This window comes from Zingiber officinale, chromosome 2A (genome assembly GCF_018446385.1).
Source record: "Zingiber officinale cultivar Zhangliang chromosome 2A, Zo_v1.1, whole genome shotgun sequence".
Lineage (NCBI taxonomy): Eukaryota > Viridiplantae > Streptophyta > Magnoliopsida > Zingiberales > Zingiberaceae > Zingiber > Zingiber officinale.
This window is the reverse complement of record NC_055988.1, coordinates 17,829,101-17,842,639: the sequence shown is the minus strand read 5'-3', so window position 1 is coordinate 17,842,639 and position 13,539 is coordinate 17,829,101. Positions and strand designations below refer to the sequence as shown.

The following is a 13,539-nucleotide window of genomic DNA, read 5'->3' as shown; positions in this document are numbered from 1 at the left end:
GTTGTACAAGAGTGTACAAATTTTTGACGATAATTATTTTTGTCACTTAGCATGCGGCCCGCCCAAATTTAAAATTCTGGATCCGCCCCTGCCCAGCGCCCCCCGCCAACCCGTCCTAAGATCAATACGGAGGAGATAAATCACCGACGACTACTAACCTTTGGAATAGTGACTAACACATAAGGGAGAACGGTTCACCAATATGGTGACAAAAGGTAGGACGATTCACCAATATGGTGACAAAAGATGAATACGCTCGCTCTCAACGACCCTGTCAATCCATCCCAACATTAACACGGAGGAGATAAATTACAGACAATTATTAATTTTTAAAATATTGACTAATACATAGAAAAAATATTTATCACGACTTTATCAAAATTCGAATTTCAAATCTTACATAACCAATATGATCCTACAACCGACAGAAAATTTTAAATAAAATCGAATCCATTAATATGGGACGTGTTCATCAATTTTTTTTGGTTAATAAAAGCAACGTATTTACTCGCGGATCTATCCGTCTTGTTGGAGATCCACCTAAATTTTACGGCATTCTCGAAGCCGCACGGCGCCTGCTCACTGACGCCCACCCCGTGAATCCATTATCCATGTCCGAGAGCGCACGGCGGAGTCAGCTCTCCTCTCCTTTTCGCTTTCCTCCGAGCCGCCATTCGACATGAGCACGATTCAAGCCGGTCGCTACCCCGTCATCTTCACAACAGGAGAGTGATCTAACCGGCAGCCTTATCCACCGAGCAGCTAGGCGTGGCGGCTCCTCCTCCTCACAAGTTCATCCCCATGTAGGCCGCAGCGAATCAGCTTCCTCAGCCATTCATCATCATTGGCGAGTCTGTTTCAGGGCGAGAGGTAAAGTCAGTCCACCTTTAGCACGATCGTGGCCGCGGAGAGGGAAAGATAGCGCCGGGTTTGTCCATCTCAGCATTCTTGCACTTGCTCGCGCCGCCTCTCCTTCCGATGATCGAAAGCCGGGAATCAGATGAGGGATGGAGGCGGTATGGATGACAACGCGGCAGCGATGGGAAATGGGGCTTTTTTTTCTCTCCTTCCCCCGACCGTATATTCTGTCCTATTAGAGCGTTCTTTCTGTGCATCCGTCTCAGTGTGCTTTGCAGTAACTGCTGCTCGCCTAGGTCACGAGATCTTGGAAAGCTGCCTTTTTGATTCGTTTCTCTTCCTTTCCCCCCTTCTATCTGCTTCTGCTTTCGCCGAAAGATAATTCTATCTGGTTTTGCTTTTCGTTTTGATGAAAGATTACAGATTGTGAAGAATTATCTTGCTTCCGATTCTTATATTGTTGTACCAATTCGTTTCAGGCCTGCTTGATCCTGCTAGCGGGAAAACTAGGGTGGGTTATGCCAAAGATTGATTTTGAGGATCATATCTGAAGACCTACATAAACACCAGATCTGGGGGTTTCTAAGTGCTTTCGTATTTATTGATTTGTTGCTGTTGTTTTCAGTTGTGCTGAGCTCTGAAAGTTCACATTTGAGAATGCTGTAGAGAAAGCAGGTGTTTGTTCTTGATTGACTCTGTAATGGGGTGTTTCTATTCGAGAGGCTGTCTTGGGCGAGTGCCTCACTCCCCGACAACATCTTATAGCAAGGGAAATAGAATAAAGGGTGTGGAAACTGGTGATACTTCTTCAGATAGTGATGCAGAAAGTGAAGATCAATTGAACCAACTGAGCATAACTAGAGATTCTGATGTGGGCATCAATCGTCTCTCGAGGGTTTCATCGCAATTTCTTCCCCCTGAAGGGTCAAGGAAAGTTAGAGTTCCTGGAGGTAACTTTGAGTTGCGATACTCTTACCTATCTCAGAGAGGATACTATCCGGAGGCATTGGATAAGGCCAATCAGGACAGTTTTTGCATTCACACTCCATTTGGTACAAATCTGGATGATCATTTCTTTGGCGTGTTTGATGGGCATGGAGAAAATGGAGCTCAGTGCTCGCAATTTGTGAAGCGGAAATTGTGTGAAAACTTGCTTCGGAGTAACAAGTTTCAGACAGATGCCTTCAAGGCTATCCATGCGGCTTTTCTTGCAACCAATTCACAGTTGCATGCAGATAGTTTGGATGATTCAATGAGTGGAACCACTGCAATTACAATTTTGGTTAGGGGTAGAACAATTTATGTTGCAAATGCAGGTGATTCTAGGGCTGTTATTGCAGAGAAGAGAGGGAAGGATATTGTAGCTGTGGATCTCTCATTAGATCAGACTCCATTTAGGAATGATGAACTTGAGAGAGTCAAGAATTGTGGAGCCAGGGTGCTGACGTTGGATCAGATAGAGGGCCTAAAAAACCCAGATGTGCAGTGTTGGGGTACTGAAGAAGGCGATGATGGTGATCCCCCGCGGCTGTGGGTTCAAAATGCAATGTATCCTGGAACAGCATTCACACGAAGTATTGGAGATTCTGTTGCAGAATCTATTGGTGTTGTTGCAGCCCCAGAGATATTTGTCATGGAGCTTACTCCACTCCATCCCTTCTTTGTGATTGCTAGCGATGGTGTCTTTGAGTTCCTTTCCAGTCAAACTGTAGTTGATATGGTGAGTAATTCTTTCTGAGCCTTAGTTACTTGCAGATTCCAACTTGCATTTGTGAATTTGTTATCATCAAGAATGGTAACGTCTAAATGTTATCTTTGTTAGTGAGAATCAAAAGTTAGTTGTATGGTTCTGAATGTTTAAATTAAATTTCTAAATTGATCCACTGCATCGTCAGGCCTCAACTTTAGTTACTTAATGAGTAAGTTGAAACTTTCTAAAACTCAAACCCATATGTTGTTCAATGACAATCATTTTACTCTACCAGCAGCGTGGTCCACAATAGCCAAGGTCTTCTGATTTTATTGCTTGCATATTATGGAAATGTAATTGATTATTAAGAAGTAAGACCATTCAGTAACATGTCTGATAATTTCCTGTACGAAGAACCTTTGATCAGTCAGGTTGTGGCATTATTCTAATAGCAATACTTAGTGTAGCTTTCTCCTTTGTACATACCCTTAAATATTTTTGCTACTGTTTCATCAATTTCTTACAGTCTCTTTCCTTTATTGTGAATGTGATTAAATTTTCAGGTTGCCAAGTTTAAGGATCCTCGTGATGCATGTGCAGCAATTGTTGCTGAATCTTATCGACTTTGGCTACAGTTTGAAACTCGTACAGATGACATTACTATCATTGTTGTTCATATAAGTGGGATTCCTAATGTATGAGGATGTCTTTCATTAGTCATTTGTGAACTAATGCTTGTTGGACAATTTGTATTTTAATTTGAATGTCTGCTTTCATCTCTATTTTTTTCAGGCAATGTCACCTAAAACTGGAGCTGATATGCCTCTGAATCCTTCAGAACATGTTCAAGATACAGGTTCTGAATCCCCACTCACTTTAAATTGGAACGCCAGGACTCATCGTGCAAAACAGGATCCGTCACGCACACGATTAAAAGCTATTGAGAGTTATCTTGAGAATGGATATGCTTGGGCCCCTCCCTCTCCATCAAATAGAAAAACGTGGGAAGAAGAGGTAACATCTATATGCTTGCCATAAAGATATATATCACTTCATTGTAAGCTGAAACTTGCTTAATAGTTGAGTTGTCAATACTTCTATTCAGGCGCACATTGAGCAGGCATTGCATGATCACTTTCTCTTTCGAAAGCTTACAGATTCACAAAGACATGTTTTGCTTGACTGCATGAGAAGAGTTGATGTGAAGCCAGGAGATGTTGTCGTGCAACAGGTAGTCTTTCTATCTCAGTGAAAAATAACTGAAACTTTTGAATTGAACTTTTGGAAGAAAAATTATAGTTTTCAGATAACTTAATGATGTGTCTTCATTAATACAGGGTGGGGAAGGTGATTGCTTCTATGTTGTTGGAACTGGAGAGTTTGAAGTTGTAGCAATTCAGGTGCTTGTTCAAGTTTATGAATCTATGATGTCATGATAAGTACTTTATTTTCTTTATAATTTGGAAATTTTTTTAGTTTCTCTCTCTTTTGTTCAGAATTTATCCATTTCTATAACACACTAAGGCATAGTCCAAGTTTCTCTTATGAATATCAAGGGTGAATAAAAAAAATGAAATCTAGAAACTAAGGGCATTGATGAGAGTTCTCAATTAACCGAGCAATGGAAGAAATACGTAATAAAGTGAGCATGGGAGAGGAGATCTCAAATGACTATCGAACTATCAAAATTGAAACATAATATGTTGGAATTCAAAGAGAAATAGATGCAGTTGTAAAACTGGATGTAGAGTGAAAAGTACAATGTTCAAATTATAAGTTCCATACCTGAAAGCTTACTACAGCCTTTTTCTTCTCCTTCTGCAATTGGAAAAATCCTTTCCTCTGTTTCACCTTACCGTAGGAAGTTCCTTAATTCATTGTTCTTTTATCATGACTAAGCTGCAAAATGTCATCACCAGGGCAGGATTAGTAAACAAAACAGACCTTATCATAGTTGTACATTGAGGATGGGATTACTTCTAACCTCACACTCCCTCACAGACTGCAACGAAATGAAATCAGATGGATCTCCTCGACTTATTATTTATTCATTTCTAAACCTTGCAGAATAAATTTGGCATGACATGCCCATCAATCTTATGTCATGAAATACCCATGGTCTCTTCTGTTTACTCAAGTCTTATCAGTCTTAGTGGGAAATTTTAAGTTAGCATGTATCTTAGCCAAAGAGAGAGACTAAATTTCAGATGTATCCTCATGGATCTCTATTTCTTGGTGAGGTCATCCATGAACTGGAACCTTCCTTTCACTAGAAGGAAATACAGTTGGTGCAATCGTGTATCTGTCTAGACTCAATGAAATCTCATTTGTCCGGTGACAAACTTATTCATTTTGAGAACATCTTCCTGGTCATAAGTGGCGAATACCTATTGTCCTACCTGCCATCTAAATAGGCTAGCGTCTAGTATCTAAAGCAACATTCTATTGCACCAGCTAGTTAAAGAGTGGGAGAAGACTCATGTGTTAACCCACCCAAACAAGAGAAAATGCATTTTTACTACAAGAACTTCACTCATTAGAAAGCATTGAAGAATCTACAATATCACTTCAATAAAATTAGTAGTGAACGACCTCCTTCGAGCCCTAGACAATCATTGGACTGCCAAAAGAATCTATTAGCTATACAACAATAACCAAGTCTTTATCCCACTAAATGGGGTCGATTATATGGACTTGATCCCCTACTATATTTTTATTTATATTTAAATGAATTTTATCTTATATTATCATTGCTAACTAAATGTATATATTTTTCATGATTTTATATCGCTTAATTGGGACATTTATTGGACACCTAAGTACATGTCCATATCATCTTAAATGTATCTCTTGAAGGTTTTCCTCAATAAGCGTAATTCCAATTTTCTTTCTATTATTCGCATTTCTTATCTTGTCCATTCTCGTATGTCCACACATTCACATTAACATCTTCATCTTTTCAAGTCTCATCTTTTACTTTTGTGCTCGCTTTAAAGCCTAACATTCAACTCTATATGACATAGCAAGTCTAATTATCATTTTGTAAAACTTTCCTTTAAACTTTGGAGGTATCTTACAATCACAAAAAACACTTGACGTCCTCTATTTCAATCATCCTATCTTATATAAAACATCTCTATCAACCCCTCCATTTTTTTTTGCACTCGTCTCCTAGCTTAACAATCCTAAATATTTATGTATGAATCCATCAATCTATTGGCTATAAAGATTGCAAAAATAAAGTGGATCAAGCTGGGTGACAGACCCATTGTTCTTCCATACCAAAGCAAATGGACTAAAAATGAAAACCTTCAATGCCTCCTTCCTTAGCAAGGATTAATGATGCTTTCATGGATCATTTCATTTACATAATGGCTACATTCATTCAAATGGTAGAGATCAATTAGATTTTTTTTTTCTAAAAAGATGTCTCACTTAGAGGATCCATTATCTCATGTAAAGATTTAATCAGCAGTCTTCCACTTTGGAATTTGGAAAAAAACAATGTCTACAGTTTCGGATGGTTTTCTATCAAAAAATCTGGTGGTGATTTGATTTCACAATTACTCCCTTTGATTGCAAAAATGAACTACCTACCCAAATAGCAGAGTTTCCTATCCTGAAAAAGAATTACAATTTAAACCTCTCTTTGATTCATTTTGTAGTAAGATCACCTTAAAGTTTCGACAAACAAAATGAAACCTTATTTACTTAGATTGTTGAAAGATTCCAATCAACATTCATCAAGCGCATGTGGATTGGCAAGGCTTTCAAAATATCTCTCATGGTACTACACCTATGCAAAGAAAATTCACCTCCATGCTTTGCTTAATAGCAGACTTTGTCATGGCTATACATATCTTTTCTTGGATGCAGTCTTAGTATCTTTGTGAATGTTGGACTATGGGACAAGATTGTGTTTGCGAATCCTCTCCCTCTTCAAATTAGTAAATCAGTTGCACATCAACAAATAGGTGGGATAATGGCACACTAGTTAAAAAGGACTTTTCAGACACCAGCTATATACTTCTACCTTTTCATGTTCTTGTTCTTGTTAGTTGGCACCAACTATCCAACTTATGCTAACTAATCTTGGAGGTGACCAGCCTGACCCCACGGAAGTTTTCCACCGGCCACCAAGGTAAATCGAGAAGCACTTGCGGCTCATAAGCCAAGCATTCTTAGGTCAACTGCCCATTAAGGGAAATTCATTAGTTAATTCGCCAAAGCTAGGACTTGATCCTTAGATGCCTGGGAAACTAAGAAAGTGCTATGCCGCTGCACCATTGTCCTGGGGCTACCTTTTCATGTTCTTATTTCCACTGTTCGTTGCATCCCTTAGATTTGTTGTCAACATTAAGTATTTATTCATTGTTGCAGAGATAGAGGGACTGACATTTCTAATGTGAAGTGTCGCTCTTTTACTCTGTCATTATAAAAAGAACCAATATGATGCTTAAAATCTTTGATATAGCTACTAGGTTACAATTAAACTACGCCAAGAGCATGTAATTACACTTGATAAGAAGGATCGATGATGCAACAAAATATCATCCATTTTGTTTGTTTAGTTAAGTCTTCCACAAAATCTGGGTCTATCACTTTCATCAGCATCTCAAAAAAGAAGATTACCCTAGTCTTAAGAATAGGGCAAACAACAGACTTGCCTTTTAAAGTGATACACTCGCCCCTTGCAGACTGCATTTTGTTGATCAAGTGTTCCCTCATCCATTCTTCTTTATTTCATGCGTTCAAACTTACAACTTGATCATCAATGCTATAACTGGTTAGAGATGCACCCATTACTAAGCCGTGGTTGTGGCAATTCAATTCTCACCTTCTTGCACAGGTTCTTTGTCTCTTTGATAAAGTGATTACATATTACTTGGATCATAATAGCAAGAAAATGTGATTGGATGTGGCTGAAACAGAATTACAATATTTTGAAGGATTAAAACATTTTTTTGCTTCCCATTGTTAACTACTCCACTGTAAACACCATCTTGTACATATCTATTAGTTATCCTAATGGGTAGGCTTCGGGCCTTCCTTCATAAAAACATTCATAGTGCCCTATATTTATTACCAAGGAGAAGTGCAAAAGGAACCTGACTATAACGATAGGTAAACTCTAATTTTTGTTTTTCTGAATTTCTAGATTGTAGGGTTCTCATGATCAGCTAACATTATTCTTGCAGTATTAATGTGGCGTATTTACTTAAAATTGTATGCAATGAATATTTAGAAGTTATTTTTCTTGTGATTTTAATATTGAAATTAGGGTAGGCTCTAATCAGATATTGTAAGCAGGAAGAAGAAGGGAAAGAAGTCACCAAAGTTCTACATCGATATACAGCAGAGAAACTGTCATCCTTTGGAGAACTAGCACTAATGTATGTTGCAGCTATAGTTTAATGTATCCTTCTAAAATCATTTCCACTCCCATCTGGATGATAAAATAGTATCAACATCCTCTAGGGATATTACTGAAATTCTCACATAAATGCATATTTCACAACATACTCCCAATATCTAGTTATTAGGCAATCATGTTATTCAATTGTCCATAAGAAAGAAACATGAAACATTTTGCTTTTTCGAGATGTAGATTCACACATGTGCACCTCCAACAAGAAAAAAAAAAAGATAATTACCAACCATATACATATTTTTTTATAGTTCCAACCATGTGCTTTCCTTCCGTAATGATGGATAAAAGTTTTATCTTCTTTTAGTAATTCAGCAGGCTGTTTTATTTATTAAAGGTTGTAATCTTCTTCAAAATCCTAGTCATATAATCTTGCTCAAGTTTATGAATAAAAATTTTATTGTAATGGCACTAGTTAGTGAAAGGCTACGTAAGTCTCATGAGGGCTTATGACAGTTATTGATCATATATGTTCAGCATGTCGATGATTGTGAAGAGATATTGTAAAATGATAAAATGTTCATAAGCAATGTCCATGAACAAAGCCTATGTACCATTTTTATCAACAAAGCTCAAATTAAGCTTATAAATATACTTGTAAATAAATAAAGAAACTCTCAAAAGAAACAAACAAACTTGCAATATAATGCTCGTTAAACTACTAAACTGGCTTTCTTGTTGTAAGATCATTCGACTAGAATTTACCATAAATCGACTAACCTTAGATATGTCAACTATCTAGTTGATTCAGGCATGAATAAAAAAATTTTGTTTACTTCCTTTCACTCTTTCTAGTTTGCCTTCTTCCATCTGCTATCAACACTACGCCTCGATGTTCCTCGTACCATCCTTCCCCGATCTCTAGTAGACTCTGAGCCATTAAGCCGACCAACTTGGCGCTCCAAGTCATGCTCCAATATCATCTCAATGCTTCTTATCTTGCAGTCTCTTGGATACCTCATGCACTCTCCTCCAAACTTCATCTGAACTCGAAGTCATTGAGCGTGTTGTCTCGGCCATACCAAATCATCATCAACACTTGACCTCGTTGGATCATGAACTTTGCAAGCTCTATGTGTGTCTTACCAAGTTCCTACACAACTTAACACACATGTGAAGTACAAATGCAAGACTAATTTAAAATCTTTGCATAAATATCCAAACCAAAGGTTGATCTTGGCAACATAGGACAGGATTGCACTAGCATAACCTAAATAATACTAATTTCATTCTTCCACAGAAAATTATGTCAATCGAATAAAAATTATATCCCCTAGAAACAATCTCTTGCAAAAAGCAGGCTAAGACTGCGTACAATGGATCCTTCCCCGGGACCTCACATAGCGGGAGCTTCGTGCATCGGGCTGCCCTTTTTAAATAAAAATTATATCCATCATACAATGCAAAACACAAAATATAAAATCAATGTTTATCAATCGTGATGTATTTATTTAAAATATAAATTGCTTATCACTTGCAAAACATGTGTTTAGAATAACACTTACAAGTTAGGAGCTACCGAATAGGGCACACTTTGTTTTTAAATCAATTTGGTTCCCTCTAAATTGGTCCCAATGAAAACTATGATATATTTTTTACACCACATATGGCTATATGTGGTCTCACTTTTTAATCTGCATGAGCAACCACTGGAATCCAGTTCCAATCTGCCTAGCTGCTGCATTGGTGACTGAATTGACTACTTGTTAAAATCTTGACAGTAAGCACTGCTAAATTTTAGATTGTGGCCTCACATGATCATATTTTTCTTGTCTCATTGCATTGTTAATTTCTAGAATTTTGCTATATTATGCTAATTGGTGCTTGCTTGGAAGTTGGACATGGTGTCATATTCATTTGTCTGGGGACTATGCACAATTATGCAACTCATCTTAATAAATTTTTATTGAATTTCACCTGGAAAATTTTTCATTTTTGGAATAATTTTTTATTCAAGAATTGTGTGGATAATCAAGACATTTTTGTTAACTGAGATTGATTCTCATTGTCATTCATCATATTAGCTGGATATGTCTTTGACACTTCATGTGCTAACCATCAAAATATATTTAATTAGGATATAACCCAATTTTGTGCCTAACTGTTCTCTCATAGGTACAACAAGCCACTTCAGGCATCAGTTCATGCAGTTACTGCTGGAACTCTTTGGTGCTTGAAGAGGGAAGACTTCCGAGGAATTCTTATGTCAGAGTTCTCCAATTTGTCATCGCTAAAGTTGCTCCGATCGGTTGACCTATTCTCCAAATTGACAATCTTACAACTAAGCCACATTGCGGAGGCTCTTATCGAAGTTTCTTTCTCAGATGGACAACAAATAGTTGGCAAGGTTCATAGTTTTTGATCTAAAGCGCATCTATTTTTTCTCTTGTTGTGAGTTAAATTCTTTAGGGAATGAGCCTGCATCAATTATGTCTTAATCATGTCTATACGAATCTGTAAGCAGATGATAGATGGTTTAACTTGTACACCAAGCCGAAGGACACAAAACACTTATTCAATCTCCTTTTTCTTTTTCTCTCATCCATCTATTCCCCAAAAAGATCTGATTTGCTCCCACACCTTTAGTATATTTTTTGTTTACTCATCGTCTCAATACAATTATATATCTTGCAGAATCAACATCTCTCTTCACTGTATCTAATCCAAAAAGGTAAGGTGAGGCTGACATACAGACCAGAGCTGTTGAGTCCAAACGCATGCAGTCTTCTTTCCACTCTTTTTGATCAGGGTTGTCACTTTCAAGAAAACGGTGAACATGTAGTTGAGATCTCGGAAGGAAGCCATTTTGGACAGTGGACTCTTCTTGATGAGCATATTAGTTCTCTCACTGCAGTTTCAGTTGGTAAGGTGGTCTGTTCAGTTTTTACAAAGGAAAACTTCGATTTGATAGTTGCTCCTTTGACAAAAACTCAAAACAATCATCGCAAGTACGTATTTAACAAAATAAAAATTTTGAAATTCTTTTACCTGGTTATACGAATTGTGTTATGGCTTCTAGGTCGAAGGATTTCCAAGATTCTATGAAAGAAGTCGAACCAAATTCTGCTTCTGGTGCACACAATATTCAGTTCTCTGATTTGGTAAGCCATCAATAAATAAATTTTGGAAGGAAATTGTAGACAAAATGGAAAGTTTGAATGTTGAAGTTGATAACGGCATGTTATATAGGAATGGAAGATGAGCATATACTCCACTGACTGTTGTGAGATTGGCCTCGTCATTTTAAATTCATCTGGTAGGCATCTTCTTTGCAAAAAAAAAAAAGAAGTAATTATTGTAGATATTCCTTTTCTGTTGATCACCAATTTGTGTCAAAACCAAGTGGATTTAACTATGGTAATGCTATGTTTGAGCTCCTATCAGATACTATGCGAAGCTTAAAAATGTTCTCTAAGAGGAAGATCAAAGATCTTGGGAAGGAAGAATGTGTCTTGAAAGAGAGAGAATTACTGAAGAGTTTGAGCTTATTGGCATTTGTGCCAAAGGTTTTATGTACATGTGCTGATGACTCACATGTCGGGATACTGCTCGATTGCTGTCTCGCGTGCCCGTTAGCTTCTGTAATTAACTCACCCTTGGATGAACAATCAGCACAATATTTTGCAGCTTCAGTTATTGTCGCACTGGAAGAATTACACATGGTTAGACACTTCTTTCCTAGTAGAAAGTATTTTTATCAATCAAAAGGATCCTCCTTTTGTTTTTGCATGTTAAATATTTTATCTTAAAGTTAGAATAAATAGAATATTAATAATATCCGATATTGAAGATCAGAAGTCTATCCTCTATAGAGGTGTTTCGCCGGACGTTCTAATGCTCGATCGATCAGGGCGTTTGCAGGTAGTTTTTTTTTTTCTCTATGATGAATAAGTCGCTCAATGTATGACATTTAACACTATTCCATTTGTCCTTAGCTTGTAGATTTCAGATTTTCAAAGAAGTTAGATGGAGAAAGAACTTTCACTATATGTGGCAATGCAGACTACTTAGCGCCAGAGGTTATCTTGGGAAAAGGACACAAGTTCGCCGCCGACTGGTAAGATACTCTTAATGTCTCAGCATTTCACGATTCTGGCCTCAATTTTGTGATGCACTCAGGTGGGCTTTGGGAGTACTGATCTATTACATGCTTCAAGCTGAAATGCCATTTGGCTCATGGAGAGAAAGTGAACTCGAGACATTCGCAAAGATTGCCAAGGGTCAACTTACTTTACCTCAATCTTTCAGCATAGAAGTAGTTGACCTTATCACAAAGGTTTCTTGCTTTTTCAACTTACTTTTTTTTATCCAAGTTGCTTTTGTATCCATATTGTGTACTTTAATAAGAACTTTTCATCAGCTACTTGAAGTTGACGAAGCTGCACGATTAGGAAGTGATGGTCCAACCTCTATCAAGAGCCATTCTTGGTTTAATGACATCGACTGGAAATTAATCGCAGATGGCACTTTCCCGGTGCCAGATGAAGTTATTACTCGTGCCAATTCGTACATCGAAAACCATGCAGAGGCTGCTACATTTCCTGTGTCCTCCCCTCATGATCTAGCTGATCTCAATACTCCAGAGTGGCTGGAGGGTTGGTGAAGCTTTCGCAACAGGTCTCATCCAATTCTTCCACTCGTAGCCGGATTTCCTGGGCCATTTTTCAAATGATCCATCGGCTGCAGATGATCATGCTCTTCGTCCATATCTTCCTGCAGCTAACATTTCAAATCTCAATCTCCGCTTCAGAGTCATGTTCCAGGTAACCCAAACTTACCAAGGATTTAGATTCATTCGTAGAGCGATACATAATGGAGTTGTACTAGATTTTAGCTGTTAATAAGACTGCAAGCAGATGGGTTATGATGATTTGTGAATCCTGTTATATACATATATATATATAGTTTTGAAATGTACAATCTCCAAACAAAAATCGTCTTCTATGGCATTCAGTATTAAATACGAACTCATGTATAAGATTACGAAACCGAATTATAAGTTGTAATGTAGCTTTGTCGTGTGATATATTATCTTTTTTACTAAAAGCAACAAGTCTTTTGTTGAGTATTGTTACATTTGTATAAGACAGGCAGCACATATACAAATGTGTGTGCAAACAAATCTTCCAATCTTTAAATGCTTGACAACACTGTGTTTGACTTGTTTAAAGATCTTATCCTTCTCCGGAATGCATTGATTGAAGCTTTGTAACTAATCTTCTTTTTTTTTTTATTTCCTTCTTACAAATGAAAAAAGTAAGATGGGTTAAAAAAAGAAAAAATTATATTTTCAGTAATTTGTATCTTTTTCAATTTTAATCCTATTATGAATTAATTTACGTTCTTAGTCCTGTAACTTGTAATATATTTCAATTTCAATCCTTTTTTCCAAAATTGAAATTTTTCAACGAAAAATGTTTAGTTTGTGGTTGGAATATAAAAAACACATGGATCATAAAAAATCAAAATCCTCAAATTCAATTTACAATTCATCATTTTTCGTTGAAAAAATTCAATTTTAAAGGAAAAATGATTGAAATTGGAAAATATTACAAGTTACAGG

General features: G+C 37.1%; 1 protein-coding gene across 6 annotated transcripts; it reads left to right on the top strand.

Moving 5' to 3' along the window:
- The first annotated feature begins 540 nt into the window (after positions 1-540).
- Positions 541-12,896, top strand: LOC122040868 (protein phosphatase 2C and cyclic nucleotide-binding/kinase domain-containing protein-like). Of its 6 annotated transcripts, none has more exons than XM_042600332.1 (17): positions 542-870; positions 1,338-1,369; positions 1,484-2,578; positions 3,112-3,243; positions 3,341-3,562; positions 3,654-3,779; positions 3,886-3,948; positions 7,859-7,941; positions 10,092-10,323; positions 10,611-10,924; positions 10,996-11,077; positions 11,166-11,232; positions 11,361-11,638; positions 11,772-11,837; positions 11,912-12,033; positions 12,096-12,252; positions 12,337-12,896. In XM_042600332.1, exons 3-17 carry the CDS (start codon positions 1,559-1,561, stop codon positions 12,577-12,579), a joined length of 3,207 nt encoding a protein of 1,068 aa, XP_042456266.1. In that variant the 5' UTR covers positions 542-870; positions 1,338-1,369; positions 1,484-1,558; the 3' UTR covers positions 12,580-12,896. The 6 variants fall into 6 exon arrangements, with proteins under 6 accessions (XP_042456267.1, XP_042456266.1, XP_042456265.1 ...); XM_042600331.1 differs by having other exon boundaries at positions 542-1,016; XM_042600330.1 differs by having other exon boundaries at positions 542-1,154.
- Positions 12,897-13,539: the final 643 nt, after the last annotated feature.